This window comes from Brassica napus, chromosome A7, assembly GCF_020379485.1.
Source record: "Brassica napus cultivar Da-Ae chromosome A7, Da-Ae, whole genome shotgun sequence".
Classification (NCBI taxonomy): domain Eukaryota; kingdom Viridiplantae; phylum Streptophyta; class Magnoliopsida; order Brassicales; family Brassicaceae; genus Brassica; species Brassica napus.
This window is the reverse complement of record NC_063440.1, coordinates 23,021,589-23,038,956: the sequence shown is the minus strand read 5'-3', so window position 1 is coordinate 23,038,956 and position 17,368 is coordinate 23,021,589. Positions and strand designations below refer to the sequence as shown.

At 37.6% G+C, this 17,368-nt stretch overlaps 3 protein-coding genes and 1 non-coding gene across 4 annotated transcripts; 2 read left to right on the top strand and 2 right to left on the bottom strand.

The window, feature by feature from the left end:
• Positions 1 to 1,055: 1,055 nt before the first annotated feature.
• LOC106353970 (photosystem II core complex proteins psbY, chloroplastic) lies at positions 1,056 to 1,931 on the top strand. Its single transcript, XM_013793804.3, has one exon. The coding sequence runs from the start codon at positions 1,199 to 1,201 to the stop codon at positions 1,784 to 1,786; it is 588 nt and encodes a 195-aa protein (XP_013649258.2). The 5' UTR covers positions 1,056 to 1,198; the 3' UTR covers positions 1,787 to 1,931.
• A 2,743-nt stretch (positions 1,932 to 4,674) lies between these two features.
• Positions 4,675 to 6,897, bottom strand: LOC111213680 (very-long-chain 3-oxoacyl-CoA reductase 1-like). Its single transcript, XM_022715492.2, has 3 exons — positions 5,980 to 6,897; positions 5,807 to 5,876; positions 4,675 to 5,082 (listed from the first exon to the last, which is right to left on the bottom strand). Exons 1-3 carry the CDS (start codon positions 6,609 to 6,611, stop codon positions 4,828 to 4,830), a joined length of 957 nt encoding a protein of 318 aa, XP_022571213.1. The 5' UTR covers positions 6,612 to 6,897; the 3' UTR covers positions 4,675 to 4,827.
• Positions 6,898 to 7,918: 1,021 nt separating this feature from the next.
• On the bottom strand, positions 7,919 to 9,397 carry LOC111213681. The gene is made up of 5 exons (XM_022715493.2): positions 8,972 to 9,397; positions 8,791 to 8,909; positions 8,519 to 8,707; positions 8,367 to 8,418; positions 7,919 to 8,280 (listed from the first exon to the last, which is right to left on the bottom strand). Exons 1-5 carry the CDS (start codon positions 9,251 to 9,253, stop codon positions 8,161 to 8,163), a joined length of 762 nt encoding a protein of 253 aa, XP_022571214.1. The 5' UTR covers positions 9,254 to 9,397; the 3' UTR covers positions 7,919 to 8,160.
• Positions 9,398 to 9,463: 66 nt separating this feature from the next.
• Positions 9,464 to 9,534, top strand: TRNAG-GCC. Its single transcript has one exon. It is a non-coding gene; the product is annotated as a tRNA-Gly (tRNA).
• The last annotated feature ends 7,834 nt before the right edge of the window (positions 9,535 to 17,368 follow it).

Here is a 17,368-nt window from a genome sequence, read left to right as displayed (position 1 = left end):
TAGAAGTTAAAAATCTATTTGAATAGTCACAACTCTTTAATTTGAATAGTCGCATTCCTCCAATTTAAAAATAGTTATTTTGAAAAGATACTTATAAGAATAGTCACAACTTTTCACTTTTTAAAAGATATTTATATGAATAGTCACAACTTATCAAAAAAAATTTCAAAAAAAAAGACACAACATAACCCATTACTCTAACATATACACATCTCATAAAACAAAGAATTGTACAAGAGATTTTTGAGTATTTACGTCATAAAAAATAACACAACTATTTAGACAATTTTTAGAAAAGACACAACCTTCCAACATTGAACTTTTAGAAAAGACACAACCCTTTACACTTCTTTTTCAAAAGACACAACTTTTCAACATGAATGGACTCACAACCTTTAGAATTAATTGGGATTGATATTATTAGTAGATATGCATATTTCAGAAGGATTTTTAATATATTTTTTTTTTTACAATTTTACGAGATGATAAATTTTAGTATTTATTGTGCTTTATAAAATTACAATTATTCGAACTTTTCCGATCATATCAGAACATAACAAATCGACTGGAATCAACCCAATATTTTGTCCACACTAAGACTAGCCTCAAATAAACCAAGTAGAACAATTTGCATTTACAGTCAACCAACAAATGATAAACTAACAAAGATATGTCGACCAAAAAAAGTTAATATACCTTTGCTAGTTTTTAAAATTTCACAATTTTGAAAATGTTGAACAGTAATCTCTACTTATCTTTACAAAAGAACAATACCATTGTTTATAAATCTGTATTTATTGCAAAACCCAAATATCTGTGAATGATTAATTATTCCAAAGTTTTAATTAATTATTTATCTCTTGAAATAATGTCAAAAAAATATCGAGAGTACTGAAAATAAAGAATAAAAGACTTATAGTTTTGCAACAAAAATAGTAAAAATATTAAAATGTGAATTAAAATTCAAAACCAAGGCAAAGAGGAGGGAAGTGATAAGAAAAAGGACAGTGGGACATATAAATATGTGGCTCAAATCTCAGCAAAATCTCCAACTCTCTCCTCATTGGTTAAGACAAACCAGAAGCCTTTCACTTCCACTCATCCTCCTTCACTCCTTCTCATATACACAAAAAATCATTTTACAGACTCGATCCTCAAGTCTCTCCCTCTTTCTCATCTTCAAGCTCTCCGATCATCAATGGCAGCGACTATGGCGACATCAGCCAAATGCATGTCCCTAAACACATCTCCTCCCAAACCCCTAAACCAAACCAAACCCATCTCCTCCTCAAAACACTTCATCACCCTCCCAACTCCACCAAAACCAACCGTCTCTCTCGCCGTCACAAGCACCGCCCTCGCCGGAGCCGTCTTCTCCGCCCTCAGCTACTCCGAGCCCGCTCTCGCCGCTCACCAAATCTCCCAGCTCGCCGCCGCCGCCGTGTCCGAAGGCAGCGACAACCGCGGCCTAGCTCTTCTCCTCCCGATCGTCCCGGCCATCGGGTGGGTCCTCTTCAACATCCTCCAGCCAGCTCTCAACCAGATCAACAAGATGCGCGCGAGCAAAGGAGTCGTCGTGGGTCTCGGCGGCATCGGTGGTGGTCTCGCCGCGTCGGGGCTCTTGACGCCGCCGCCGGAGGCAGTAGCGGCGGCGGAGGCGGCGGAGAGAGCTGGAGATAACAGGGGACAGTTGTTGCTGTTCGTGGTTGCACCGGCGCTGCTTTGGGTTCTTTACAATATATTGCAGCCGGCTTTGAACCAGCTCAACAAAATGAGGTCTCAGTGAAAATCTTTATAATATATATAAATATTAATCATCGTTGGGCTTTAAACCTTTGTTTTATGTTAAGTTTTAGACAATTATCCTTGTTATATATCTCGCTTACTATATACTCAATTTAACCCTTGAAATGGTTTTCTTGTTTCAAAAATCATCAACATAACCTATCGTAAATAAATCTTTATATACCTAATCTACATCAAAACATGAAGTTAGTTCTAATGACTATTGTCTAAACATTTTTGCATGCTTTTTTGCTTTACTGTCATTTTCTCTTTGTGCTACATATATAAGATTATAGCAGCATCAAGTTATAAATAATTTCTTGACCAAAGGCTTTTCTAACATTGTCATTTTTGTGAGGATAAAATGAATTACTTGCTCTGATTCCACATGAGCAGTATTACTTTTCCATTGTGCTCTATTCCTAGTCTGGAGTAGAAATGTTGTTTGTTGCTATGGAGAAAGTGATTTTTTTCTTTGCTCACTGTAAAACGAAAAGACCGAAGGTTCTCCTACAAAATTTGTTAAGTTCCATTGGCTGCTCTGGTAATTTAGATGGTCTTTCTCCCAAGTAGGAAGAACAGTAAGTCTATGTTTCAAATCTAGAAAAAGTTAACTCATGGTCCAGGGTTGTTGGGAGCCTTCCATGAAGTTATGGACTTGTTCATATGTGCCTTCCCGGAATTGATCAGAGCTCCATATGCGGGAGTGAAGTGTTGTTGGGGAAATTGAAATTCTCCCACGTGCTGTATGAGTATCTAAACATGGAATTTCCCATAAAGGCACATATGAATAAGTTCATGAAAGGCACATATATAAGTTCCTAACTTCCTGGAAGAGTCTAGGTGACCCTGCACCTGAATTTCACCTTTTTAGAATTGAAACTCACGATTTTACTGTTCTTTCCATTTGGGAGAAATACCATATATCTAAATGGCCGGAGCGGTCCATGGGACATGACCAATTTTATAGGAGTACCTTTAGTCTTTCAATTAACAATGAGGAGCGAACTAATTCTGTCTTTCTTCATGACTGCAACACAACGTTTTCTTCTACTTAAAGACAACGGATAGAGCACAACGGAATAGCAATACTGCACGTGTGGAATCAGAACAAGTTTGAATACAGATGTTCGTATAACGTAACTTCTCTGGAATTAGTACAAGAATGTGTTAATGCTGCAATCTACAAATTACAATGCAAAAATGTTTGTGTTCGTTCTGCAAGAACGTTTGCTCACCTGATTTTGAAATTAAATATGAACATGAATATTTGAATCCCAACGAACGATTCTGGTTTACCTGTCATGTTCTGTTTGTGCGACATATGAGATTATAGAAGCATAAGTTGTCATTAATTTATTGACAAAAGGCTTTCTATCATTAAGTCATTTGTGAGGATAAAATGAACTGCTTGCTCTTATTCCACACGTGCGGTATTGATATTTCGTTGTGCTCTATTTATAGCCTTAAGTAGTAGAATATGTTGTTTGTAGTTATAGAGAAAGACGGAATTTGCTCTCTGCTCATTGTTAAATGAAGACCGAAGGTGCTCCTATAAAATTTGTCTAGTCCCATGGGCCTCTCCTGTAATTAGATATGTTTTCTCCCCAAGTAAAAAGAACAGCAAAACCGTGAGTTCAGATTCTTAGAAAGTGAACTCCACGTGCAGGATAGTCTTAGACTCTTCTAAAAGCTAAGAACTTATTTCTCTGTGTCTTCTCGGATCCGAATCTGAGCTCCATCTGCGGGAGTAAAGTATTGGTCGAGAAGTTGAAACTCTCCCACAAATAATCATCTGATTCACTGTTGTTGGAGTATATGAACATGAAATTTCCTGTGTCTAGGAGTTCTGCCACCATTGCCAGAGATTTATCGTTTTTAACCGATTAATCTAAGAGAATGAGGCAAACATTATATATTTTTAGTGAGACAAGACTAAACCTCTTCACGGTTCAAACAGAACACTAAAAATTATAAAGCTAGCCTGATTAATTGTGTAACACCATTATCTTCTCAACGGGATTGTTAAGCGAAAACGAGAAATCTTTGGTATGGTGGCAAAGCTCCTATATACATGATATTTCTTGTTAAGATACTCAAACAACACCGAATCAGACTAGTGTTTGTGGAAGAGTTTCAACTTCTCTACTGATATGTTAGTCCCCCAGATGAAGCTCTAATTTTATTGGGAAGGCGAATAAGTTCCTAACTTTCTGGAAGAGTTCATACGACCCTACATCTGGAGTTCACTGTTCTTTCCACTTGGGAGAAAGACCGCCTAAATTACCAGAATAGCTCATGGGATCAGACAAATATAATAGAAGCACATCTGGTCTTCATTTAACAATGATTAGAGAATAAATCCCGTCTTGTCTTTCTCCATAACTGCACACATCTCTTCTAAACAACGCTTAAGCTTTGCCTAAAGACTTGAGATTAATAAGTGTCTAGGATGCCTATCATCCTGCCAGAGACTAACCAGTGGCTAGTTGTTGAGTTTTTAACCTTTTGCTGATTAATTTGTAGATGGACCATCTTACCTGCCGTTGGCCACCCAATGTCTTCTGTTTGGTTGTCAACTACTAATGAATTGATGTGTGTAACAAACTAAATTTGTGCAACACAAATAGGCAATAGCCACATGGGTTGGTTTCTTTAAATCGGTGTCATCCGTTTACTCAGAAATAACCTGTAAACGTTACAAAACATCTCGTTTTTTGGGTTTACATTTCGTTACTCACCGATGTAACCAATGACACACTGACAAACTATTGCTGAGGCGTATTGGTTGGCTTAGGAGTGTGATGATAGATATACATCATAGCTTAGTTTTTTTTTTCCCGACATTTAGTTTTATTTAAATAAATAAAGAGCAGGAGAGGACATGAATAATTAGTGGACGTTCTGGTTTTTAATTTTCAAAATAAGGAAACAACCTTGGAAACATCGGAAACTAAAGCGTACAAGTCTTGCAAAAGTCTAAACAGAAACTTGCAAGAAACCAAGTGCTGCAGAAGAAAATCATGCACCCTCGAAAAGTTTTCATTCCTTTTTCCTCGAGTCTTTAAGCATACCCTTCTTCCTGATCTGGAGGCACCTCTTAATGTTAAAGGATTCAAAGACGCTCTCGGGCAATGAAGAGACAACATAACCCATGAGGGCGTGAGGCCAGTAAGGTGTGCAGCGTGCTTCATACCCTACAAAACGCAGTGCTGCCTTTGCGTATCCCTCTGGAGATGCCACTAAGAACGATGCTCTTCTTATTGATGTCATCTTTGTCGCAACATACAAGGGAACCTATAAAAACAACCACCCAAGTTTAGTCATTAAGTTGTTTTGGTACTATTCAACTCCACACTCAGCTATAGAGATGGAAAATGCCACAAACTATTACAAATTCGTACATAATCTTTGGCGTAAGGATTCTGCATCCGTAAATGGTTAATCACTTAATGGTCACGGTTCAGATTTCCTATTTTTTCTCTAGGTTTGACATTATGTCACATAAACGGCCTCAGCAAATATACAAGTATTCAGGAGCAAAGAGACATGTGATGCTAATAGTACCAATACCTCATCAGCAAAAAAAAAAATCAGATAGCTTCAAACTAAAGTAATCTAAAACAGAGGACTCTCCTCTGTTTCATCTCTTCTTCAGTAACAAGTCTTATTTTCTAATTTTTTAAGCTATTCCTAGCATGAACACTAAGGAGAGCATGAAAAATAATCATTGAACCAAAAACTTCAACCTTTTAAATTAAATAGAAACAGAGTCATAAAACCATGAAAAACAAATATCCCACCTCCTAGTGATTCAAGAAACAACTAGCATGTCTTCTAGGGGGTTCAATAAACATGTTTAAACATTATATTGTCTTGATTGTCAGACAAAACTTATGAGTTATGTCACTACTATTTAGTTATCCGACCTTAACCTATGATCCCACTGAAGGTACCATTGTTTTTTCTAACAAAAAGACGCATTTCAAAGCAATACCAGATCACTACACAAAAGGCTCACCTGGCATTGAACATCAATCCCACTCTTCTTGTACTCAACATGAAGACACCTCGTGAACTGATCCACGTACCTGAAACAAACATGCAAACCAAAAGAACGTCACTACTTAAAAACAACTCAACCCATCAAGTACCAAACAAACAAGCACTCTTGATTATTCTAGAACTCCTTACGTTTTAGCACCGGCGTAAACAGAGTAGAAAGGATACGAAGGGATAAGCGCAGCAGCACCAGAACCCATATTAACAATAGCCCCTCGCTTCCTCTTCAGCATATTCCCCAACACAGCCTGAGTAACCTTCGTCGTCCCCTCAACATTGATCTTAAGCAAGTTCCCAAGCAGCTCCTCATCCACCTCGTGAAAGTACTTCGCGTAAGGATACGACATCCCCGCGTTATTAATCAGAATCCCAACCTCCAACCCTTCGATCGTCTCCTTGATCCTCCTCACTCCATCATCGATATCTCCGGAGAAGTCCATCACCACGGTCTTGATCTCGACGTTGGAGTGCTTGGATCTGATGGACTCGGAGACGTCTCTGAGCTTGTCGGGGTTGCGGGCGACGAGGACGAGGTTGAGCCCCTTGCGGGCGAGCTGAAAGGCGAAGGCTTTGCCGATGCCGTCGGTGGGGCCGGTGATGATGGCCCAGGAGCCGTAGCGGCGGAGGTTCTTGGCGGGGCGGAGGAAGTAGATGTAGAGGGAGTTGAGGAGGGAGAGGGTGAATTTGAGGAGTTGGAGGGAGCCGAGGGCGAAGAGGAGGAGGAGCCATGAGGGCTGGGATTTGAAGTAAGTGCAGAGATCCATGGTTTTGGAGATGGAGATGGAGAGAGAGAGAGAGAGATTTAAAGAGGGGAAGGGAGAGAATTGAAGAAGAGGAAGGTGGATGGAAGTAGATGAGCAGAAAACCACCAGACTTAACTACTCTCTCTCTCTTCTCTCTGTTCTGTCTAAGCTCTTTGTTTGTTTTAGTTTGGTGTCGTCTTCCTTAACATTTTGTCATGTGAATTTATGAAACTTGGCACCTCCGATGTTGACATAGGTATCTAACATTTTTTGTATTTTTCACAAATGTTTATACATATGTTAAGATTACGGTTTGCCAAAATTAGCCGGAAACCAAACTGCAATGATGTTTACAAATATCCGAACGAGCCATGTTTCTTTATACCCAAAAAAATCAAAAGCTAAATTAGAACTAACAAAATTACAGTTTATATACTTCAAAATATTAGTTATATTTAGTTTTTAATTTAAATTCTTTAAAATTAATTTTCTAAAATGAATTACAATAAAAGTCTAATTATTATACTATTTTTTATAAACTATTTTAAATTAGGGACTCTGATTTACCTGATATTTTATTTAAAATTTTTGATCACCCAATACTTTATCCAGAAAAGTCTAAATTATCTAATTTTCTAATCTAAAATAATTAAAATTAACTGTCAAAAACATAATTTGTTCCGGAAATAAGTTGATTGATTTCCAATTTTTTTACCTGAACTGAATCGTAAAGCAAGATAATCAACTTAAAACCAAAAAAAAAAATCATATATATCCTCATTGTACTTTCACATACATTTTTATAATGTGAATCCAAATAATTTGTTCTAATTAATTCCTTCTTAGTATTGGGTTGTAAAAGAAATTTTCCTTTATATTGAATATCAGAAACTTCCTTTTCTTACCAATGAGTAGATCATGATAGTTGAAGACTTGAAATAAAAGAAGTTTCTAATATTTACTTCTTATATTGTGGATTAACACTAGAAAATGTACATCAAAGCACCAGTGGTCTAGTGGTAGAATAGTACCCTGCCACGGTACAGACCCGGGTTCGATTACCGGCTGGTGCAGATCTGAGCTGTGAAGATAAAGGCTTGGCGTTGGTTGGGTCCTTCGCATTTATTCTGATTATCAGATGACATTGCCACCATTCTGAGCTCATTAATTTTTTAACTTTCCGATTTTCTCACATCATGAAAAAATTCAGTTTAAATTGACTACTAAGTGAATCTACATATTTCTTTCATTTTTTATAGGGTGCCATTCTCGTGTGATTTTTTTTTTGCATGTTCTTGTATTCAGTTTTCTTGTGATTCACATTCAAGTTGAGTGAAATATAGGATTTATATTGAACAATATGTTTACTTACATATCAAAATGATAAATTCAAGCTGAGATAACAACTTGCAAAGTTGCAATTCAAACACAAGGATCAAATGGTGCGGTATGTTTTGGATTATGCTAGTCATGGGATATGTTTGATTTGGTGTCTTTTTTGCTCTTTTAGAGACTAAAGAGAAACTCTATGTAATTAAAGAACACAATTGTTCTTCGCTTGAGCTAAATGTCATTTTGTAGTGTCATCCACATCCCTAATAGTCTCCGCAACTGTCTTGAGCCATCTTGTAAGATTGATCAAGAACGGTGTGTAGACAAAATAGCAAGTTGTTGTCCAAGTGATCAATCCCTTCACCATAAAACAAAAAGAAACACTCTTTTTTAAAAAATATTGTTCTTGCTTCAGTTGGATGCATGTATAAAAAGCTATTTTACCTGGCCAAAGATCTCTATGTTTGCTTCTGGATAGTACCACAGATGAAAGAATCTGTTAAAAGTCATGTTACGTCAATCTTTTAAGAGTTCTTTTTATATAGAAAACAAAGAGATGGCCTAAAGGACTGAATCGTACGGTTTTATTTACTTACTGCATAATGGGGATTTCAGCTAAGGGACAGGCGATACCGAGGAGAGAGGCGATGGTGAAGCCAAGCCAGGTTCTATCTAGAGAGAACCATAGAAACTCTGCTAAGGCAAATAGAATGTAAGCTTCTATGTTGTCTGAAACTCCAGCTTTGTACATTTCAGCACTTAGCTCCAAGAACAACACCAGTGCTCTGTTTCATTCACCAACCCATACACAAAGTAGTCAACTTCTACTGTTCCACATTTGAGTAGTCGTTAAAAACACAACACTTACAAAAGTGAAACTACGGTTTTGTCCAGGTTGCCACGTGGAGGCTTTGTAGAGGTTTTATCATCCAATAGAAGTTGCAGCAAACCTACTGTGCAGTAAAATAAGCCAAGCAAGAACGGTACCTGAAGAAGAACACATTATAAGTGATTTCAAAGACATGATGGTTTCTTGAGAAACAAGTTACCCAGATGTTAGTGTGAAGAGGACCGATTTGGAAAGCTCCGTTTTTGTAAACCACGAGATCGACACGTGAGTGGAGACCATCGAGAAGAGGACCCAAGACGAAGCCTGAACCAAAGAGCGAGAGACTTGTTGGGACGATCCAAGATTTTCCCGTACCGGTTTTGCTCTGCCTCTGCTGATTCAGGCAGAGGATTTTTCGAACAGGTGGCCGGTTTGGCCCATTTGGTTTTGATAGTCTGATGAGAGTGGTTGAAGGAGAAGAAGATATCGCTAAGACAAACATCTTTCAGTTTCGTCCATAAGAAAATAAAATATATTTTTTGATGGATATGTTAGAAGAATTAGGGTACGAAATGTATTTATTAGAATTTCAAAAATAGATAGCAACCGAATAAAATCATAGTTCAATTAATATTTTACCAATTTATAAATGACTGGATGAGATGTTTTCAATCAGTATATTATGGATTAACACTAGCTAATGTATATCAAAGCACCAGTGGTCTAGTGGTAGAATAGTACCCTGCCACGGTACAGACCCGGGTTCGATTTCCGGCTGGTGCAGATCTGAGCTGTGAAGATAAAGGCTTGGCGTTGGTTGGGTCCTTCGCATCTATTCTGATTATCAGATGAAATTGCCACCATTCTGAGCTCAAATTTTTTTGCGTTCCGTTTTTCTCACTTTTCATGAAAAATCCAGTTCAAATGTCAACCACTATAATGAATCTACATAAAACAATATGAAAGAAATATATACATGTGAGATGACACACATAGAGGTATGGTTCTTATTGAGCTGGTTTTACAACATAAGAGTCTTAAGCTTTAAGTAGGATCTAAGGCATTTACTGGAGAATCTACTTGATGAACTTAGGTGTGAGCATTCCCGTGTGATTTTCGTTTGCATGTTCTTGTATTTTTAGCTCTCTTGTGATTCACATTCAAGTTAAGTGAAATATATGATTTAGAATGAACAATGTATACATACATACCAAAAATGACAAATTCAAGCTGAGATAACGACTTGCAAAGTTGCAATACAAACAGAAGGATCAAATGGTGAAAACAGCATATGCGGTATGTTCGGGATTGTGCTAGTCATATAATAAGTGGCAAATGGATGTGTTTGATTTGGTGTCTATTTTGTGAAAAAAAAATGCTTTGAGTTGTTGAGATAGACGCCCTTCCTTGTAGAGAGCATTTCATATACTTGGTTGAGCACTACAATTGTGACTCTGGTTCTCGTAGATATTTTATTGTGGCCTCCTCTCCAACATACATGTCGCTGTGGCAGTTTCTTGTTGAATTGAGTTCGTAATAGTGGTTAAATGCTTCACCGATGTGAGTCTGATGAGGCCTTGTTGAGCAAATAAATTAAAATTGGTACCTATAAAATCATCCCCAACAAAAAGAGTTCAACTAGTGGGTAGTCGACACAATGAACAGTATGAAACCACAGACACAAACTTATCAATATGATGGTCACATGGTGCGTCCTATGAATTATGTCCCATTATTTATATAATGCAAGTGTTATCCGATAGTTGTATAGTCTAGAAGAATCTGTACAGAAGACTGCACATCCTTCTCCCTTTTAAAATTAGATAAACAGTATACCCTCCAATAACCATCAATGAGACAACCAAAACTACCACTCAAAATTCCCACAAGGATATTCTTGTTTCTTGTACGTGAAGGAAAATGATGATGTATGTCCCAATCTCCAAGTGACTTCACGTCCCTAATCTTAATTTGGCACCTTGCCGTTAAGCTGATTGTAGGAAACATCAAGGAATCTGAGTTCCTTCAACTTAGTTATCTAGAAAAGAATACTAGCACCCATATGGTTATAAGATATGTCAATCAACCAAAGAGAGTTGAGCTCTCCAAACTACATATCAGTTGTGTGGATGGCACAGCGAAAGTAATGATTCGACCCTCTTTACATGTTATCCCAAATCAATGCCTACATGGATTGCTCCTTTTCCAACTCTTTGCAAATTTCAAGGGATAATTAAATCCTCCAGCAACAGAAAGGAGAATATCAACGACGGGATCACATGTAGTACCCGAAGAATCTAAGCAAAAACTGTTTGTCCCTCTACTCATATTTACATGAACCTTAGAGTTAAAATTTGGTGTTGTTCCCTGAAGCCCTGAACATAGCAACCACACAAATCTTATTGTCCATTACTTCGAAAACTCTCAAAGTTGTAAGCAAGGTTAACTCTAGAAGTAAAGCTCCTGAAAATTATATATTGGAGAGCGGTATGTTTTGTTCTTAATTGTCTCGTTGAACTCATGAAACTTCACAAATCCTTCTTCCATTTAAAAATCATATAGTAATAAAATTTGGCATAAGTTGTAACAAGTTAACCGCTTGCACAAATAAATACGCTTCACAAATGTATGTATAACATATGTTTTTATAAGTTAAAATTGAAACATTTTTTTTTATTTTCATAAATTATGTATTATTTTTGCTCAAAATTTTCTTATGTTTTACTTAGGTATTGTTTATTTTTTTATTATTATTTTTTGTTATAATGGACATATAACCTCTTAAGATTATTAATTTTTACATTTAGCCATGTAAATTAAATGAATACATATGGCTGACTACATTTAACACAAACTTATAACGCATCCCAAAATTATAAATACTATAAACAGTGTTTATATAATATTTTTAATATGACCTCATTTTTAATATTACTTATAGCTTTTAGATTTCTAATTAACTAAAGTAACAATATATATATATATAAACAACTATGATATAAATGAGTATTATAAATAGATTCCAACTTTTGCAAATAATATTGGGTAATTAAACCTTCTATTGATAAAAAAAAATAGAGCATCAACAATGGGATCACAAAGAGTACCAGAAAAATCTAAGCATAAATTATTGTTCTTTGAACATATCAAAACATTAGCATGTTGGTCCCTGAAACAAATTCCTTGAAAAAGCAATCACACACAAAGACCACATATTATAAAGCATGAATGAACAATACCTGTAACTTGATTGTTCATTATCAAAAAATCTTAAACTTATTAAATTCTATAAAATTCGTTAACATTAGAGGTAGACTTCATGATATTCTTATGTTGGAGAACCAAATGCTTTTGACCCGACCGTACTCATCACATTCTTATTTTGCCTAGTACAGTAGTCCGAGAACCCAAATTAGTAATGCCTAATAAATTATTATTCTTGCCATTGATACAACACACAAATTAATCGGTTTACTTTGTAGACTTGTTACTTATACTAAAAATCTTTTTATTTGAGAATTTAAATTGTTTTTTTGTTTATGTTTTTCTAAATAAAATAATTAGTCATGATTTCTGATTTTTAAGTGGAAGCAAATGAATATTAATATGGTGACATATTGCACGTAAAAAATGGAACTCTTGCAAGATTAGTTAAATTTTCTACCAGGTTGGTCTCTCAGTTGAGCTGCTGCTACAATCAGGGTTGCAAAGAAACAAAAAAAGGCTGTAAACTTATAGCAGTAAGTCCATTCTGTTAATTTATGTGTTATTTCATGGAAAGCAAAAAGGCGATCCAAGTGCCTTTGTGCATAAAAATCTGAATTACTTTAGGAAAACATCAGAAAATGGGTTGTAAGAAAATGTCTTTTAAATTTGATCCAATACTCAAAGAACCATAACTAAAGTCACTTAAGCTAGCTTCATTCTTTTTCTCGTGTTACAAGAGCAACTATGAAACCAATAAAAAGTCACTACAACTGAATCTTGACTTATGAATCAATGGATCCATACATTCGGTTTTCAGATTCTTGTCCCAAGATTTGAAGACTAGCCATAGTTGCTAAAGAAATAGCAAATAGTTTTATATTCTCTGTGTATACATTGTAACTAAACCGAACTATCTTAGATTTTTAGGGACAAATAAAATGGCCGAGAACATTCAAATCTAGTTTAAAGTCTTTAATCTATATGTCTTGAAGACTAGCCTTGGAACTTAGCAAATAATAAGACTAGCCTTAGCTGCTAGAAACTAGAGTTCTAAAACGTGTTTTACGCAGTCGATTTCAACTCAATATGGTCTGATTTATTGCCTTCTGAAACACTAGTTTTCTCAAAAAATTATTGCTGTCAAATTTCTTTGTATTACTTTGGTAAACCATTGAGAATGATAAAAATATCTCATTACCTTCTAGAGCAAACTTTTTTTTTTTATCTCTTCTTTACTTTGTGTAACTAATCAAGTATTTTTTTTACCTTTGGCTCTTGTGACGTGTGAATTCCCATCTTGGATCTCATGCGAAATTATGGACTGATGTTTGATCTATCTCGGATTGAAATCAGTAATTTCCTCTATTTAGAGGATGTTAATCACTAGTTTTTTTAGTGATAGCAATAAGATATGTAATTTTTTCCCCTTTCACAAATCAAAATTCGCCTTAAGAAAACAAATCGAAATTCATTAACCGGAAATAGACTTTTGTGGTTTATCCACTAATCCAAACAAACCAAGCCAAACCGGTAAAAAGATGTAACTGTTATAAGTTTTAGGTGTGTTGTTGAGATTCGATCCTATTCCGTTTCTAATCGATCTAACTGAAGCTTGAATGAAGAAAGTAAAACGCAAACTCAAGACAAGATTTGGTGACCCGGAGTTCACCGCACCCTCTCAATGCGAAAGGGCCGCTATAACTCTCCGGAGCTGGATTGTACCAGCAACTGCACTAGAAAGAAAGCTTAGCTCAATCCGAGCTTCTTGAGTTACAACAATGGCGACTCTCTCTTCTCTCTCACCCTTCTTTCTCTATCTTATCTCTAATGCTGTTATATTCTCTTTTCAGCTTACAACATTAAAGAGATTAATACGACCTTATATATTGAGTCGTATACTAGTGCAGTTCCACGTGCTCCTCACGTGCTCGTTGGTTTATCCTTAACCAACCTTAACCAAGAGTCTTCAATCTCAACGCCTTGATTAGAACCGGAGCTCAACCTGATTAGGAACACACTATTTCAACACTCCACCTTGTTCCTTATCAGCTCCACCTTCAACAACTTCAACTTGTGCTAATACCGCAACTCTCCACCTTCAAGCAAACTCGCTTGACTTTATTTAATCCTGAGAAAACCTTCTCTCAGCCTCCATAACTTAAGTGCTTCAATGACTTATGCTTCAGTAACCCTTAGCAAGTCCAGTGCTCCTTTGAACTTGCCAACAGGCAATACCTTGGTGAAAATATCTGCTGGGTTATACTCTGTTGCGATCTTTACGACTTGCACCCATTCATCAGCAATCAAATCCCGAACAAAGTGGTACTTAGTCTGTACATGCTTCGTTCGCTCATGACACACTGCATTCTTAGCCAAAGCAATAGCGCTTTGTGAATCACAATAAATCTTCACTGCTTCTTGACTGAACCCAAGCTCACTCACAAAACCTTTTAACCAAACTGCTTCCCTTGACGCCTCTGACAAAGCTATATATTCAGACTCTGTAGAGGATAGAGCAACAACCTTCTGAAGACTTGATCGCCAGCTAACAGGGTTTCCTCCGACTGTGAAGACCATTCCCGTCGTTGACCTTCTCTTATCAGCATCTCCAGCATAATCCGCATCGCAGTAACCACGAACAACGAACTCACCCTCATCTCGAAATACTAGCCGTATCTTGATAGATCCCTTCAAATACCTAAGCAACCACTTCACTGCTTGCCAGTGCATCTTGATTGGCTTACTCATGTATCTGCAGACAAGACCAACCGCAAATGCCATATCAGGTCGAGTGCAGATCATGGAGTACATAAGACTCCCTACAGCACTCTGATAAGGAATTTTCTTCATAGCTTCTGCTTGATCCCTTAGCTCTATATCTGTGGCTGCTCTCAACTCAAAATGCGTACCCATGGGAGTACCAACTGACTTAGCTAACTCCATTCCAAAATTACCCAGCACTTTTAGTATGTAACCTTCTTGAGACACAGTCAATACACCCTTTTCACGATCCCGATGAATTACCATTCCCAATATCTTCTTGGCTTCACCGAGGTCCTTCATCTCGAATTCTGAGTTTAACAACACCTTCAGCTCTTTTATATGTTGACGATTCCTCGATGCTATAAGAATATCGTCAACGTATAATAACAAGTACACAACCTCTCCTTCCTTAAGATCTTTGAAGTAGACACAGCTATCAAATTCACTTCGTGTATAACCACTCTTCAGCATGAATTGATCAAACCGTTGATTCCATTGACGCGGAGACTGCTTCAAACCGTATAGTGATCGTTTCAACAAGCAGACCTTCTCTGGATGATCCTCATCTTCATATCCTTCTGGTTGGTCCATGTATATGGTCTCATCCAGATAACCATGGAGGAACGCAGTCTTAACGTCCATCTGTTGTAGTTCCATGTCAAAGTGAACCACTGCAGACAAGATGATTCGAATTGAGACCATCTTTACTACCGGGGAAAATATTTCTTGGTAGTCTACTCCTTCCTTTTGAGAATATCCTTTAGCAACTAATCTTGCTTTGAACCTGGGACCTTCCTCCTTTGTTATCCCCTCCTTCTTCTTGAATATCCACTTGCACCCAATGGGTTTCTGCTTCTCATCTCGATCAACCAACACCCAAGTTCCACTCTTCTTCAGGGATGTCATCTCTTCATCTGATGCTTCAGTCCATTTATCACTGTCTGGACCCTCCATTGCTTCCCTGAAGCTTCCTGGCTCTGCACGATCCACTGCCTCTGTTATCAGATAAGCGTAACCTGCTATATCCTCATCTTCCGGGTAAACATGATAGTCCTGAAGCTTCGCTGGTGGTTTAAGAGTTCTCCTTGTTCTGTCTCTGGCAATCTGATAATCACCCTGAGCTGTTGTCTCTGTGGTTCCCTCTGACCCTTCCTTAGATTGTGAACCTAGAGGAGACTCATGTGCGGCTTCCTTTGTGTCTCCACCTTGAGCTTCCACTTGTCCCTCGATATCTGGCCCTACAAAATCAAAACTCACAGTTTTATCAGTAGAATTTGTTGTGTTAGAAATCATACCTGAGCGATCCTTGCCTTTGTTGTCTTTGTACATCTGATCTTCTCTAAAGACAACATTGCGACTGATCACACACTTCTGTTCATCTAACAACCAGATTCTGAACCCTTTTACTCCTTCTGGATATCCGGTGAAGACGCCTTTCTTAGCTCTTGGACTTAGTTTTCCATCATCTGTATGTATATAGGCAATGCAACCAAACCTCCTGAGTCCTGACAAATCTGGTGCCTCGGTAGTCCATCTCTGCTCTGGAATCTCAAAATCTATGACAGACGACGGAGATCTGTTCAACAAATACACTGCTGTTGACACCGCTTCAGCCCAGAACTTAGACTCTAACCCACTCTCACTCAGCATACTCCGAACCTTATTCAAAATTGATCTGTTAAGTCTCTCTGCTACCCCATTCTGCTGAGGCGTGTAGGCACAGGTGCGATGCCTAACAATGCCTTCATCTTTACAGAACTGGTCAAACTTCTGGTTGCAGAACTCTAATCCGTTGTCGGTTCTCAGCTTCTTTACCTTCCTTTCTACTTGAACTTCTACCATCTTTTTCCACTCGACAAATCTTTGGAACGCTTCATCCTTAGTCTTCAGGAAGTAAACCCATACTTTCCTTGACCAATCATCTGTGAAAGAAAGAAAATAGTGACATCTTCCTAGACTTGGAGGAACATTAGGGGAGCCCCACAAGTCAGAATGTATATAATCTAATCTTTCTTTGGTTAGATGTTGAGCTGGACCGAAGCTCACTTTATGTGTCTTGCCGATGACACAATCTTCACAGAACTTTAGTATTGAGACTTGATCACTTGGAACGCAACCTTTCTTCACCAGCATCTCGAGACCCTTCTGCCCTACGTGACCAAGACGACTATGCCATAGTTGTGTCTGATCCTTCTCAGATAAATTGATAACCGTAGGAGACGACTCGCCAGAACAGCTCTCTGCCTTTCTTGCCACTCCATTTAAGAAGTACAAGGTGTCTGAACCTTTTCTATATCCTCTCATGATTAATGTACACCCTCTAATGATCTTCAGAACCCCTTTAGCTGCTTTGAACTCACACCCTTTATTCTCCAGTGTCCCGAGAGAAATAAGATTCCTCCCAATCTCAGGCATGTACCTGACCTCATGAAGAACAAACGTCGTACCATCTGGATTCTGGAACCTGATCGAACCAATTCCTTTAACTTCAGTGATAGAGTTATTTGCCATCCTGACCCTGCCTGCTGTAGCTTCGATTAGCTCGATAAAGAGATCTCTTCTAGGTGTCATATGAAATGAACACCCAGTGTCTAGGATCCATTCATCTGTTTCGTCTGTTGAGTGACTTACATTTACCTCTGCCGCT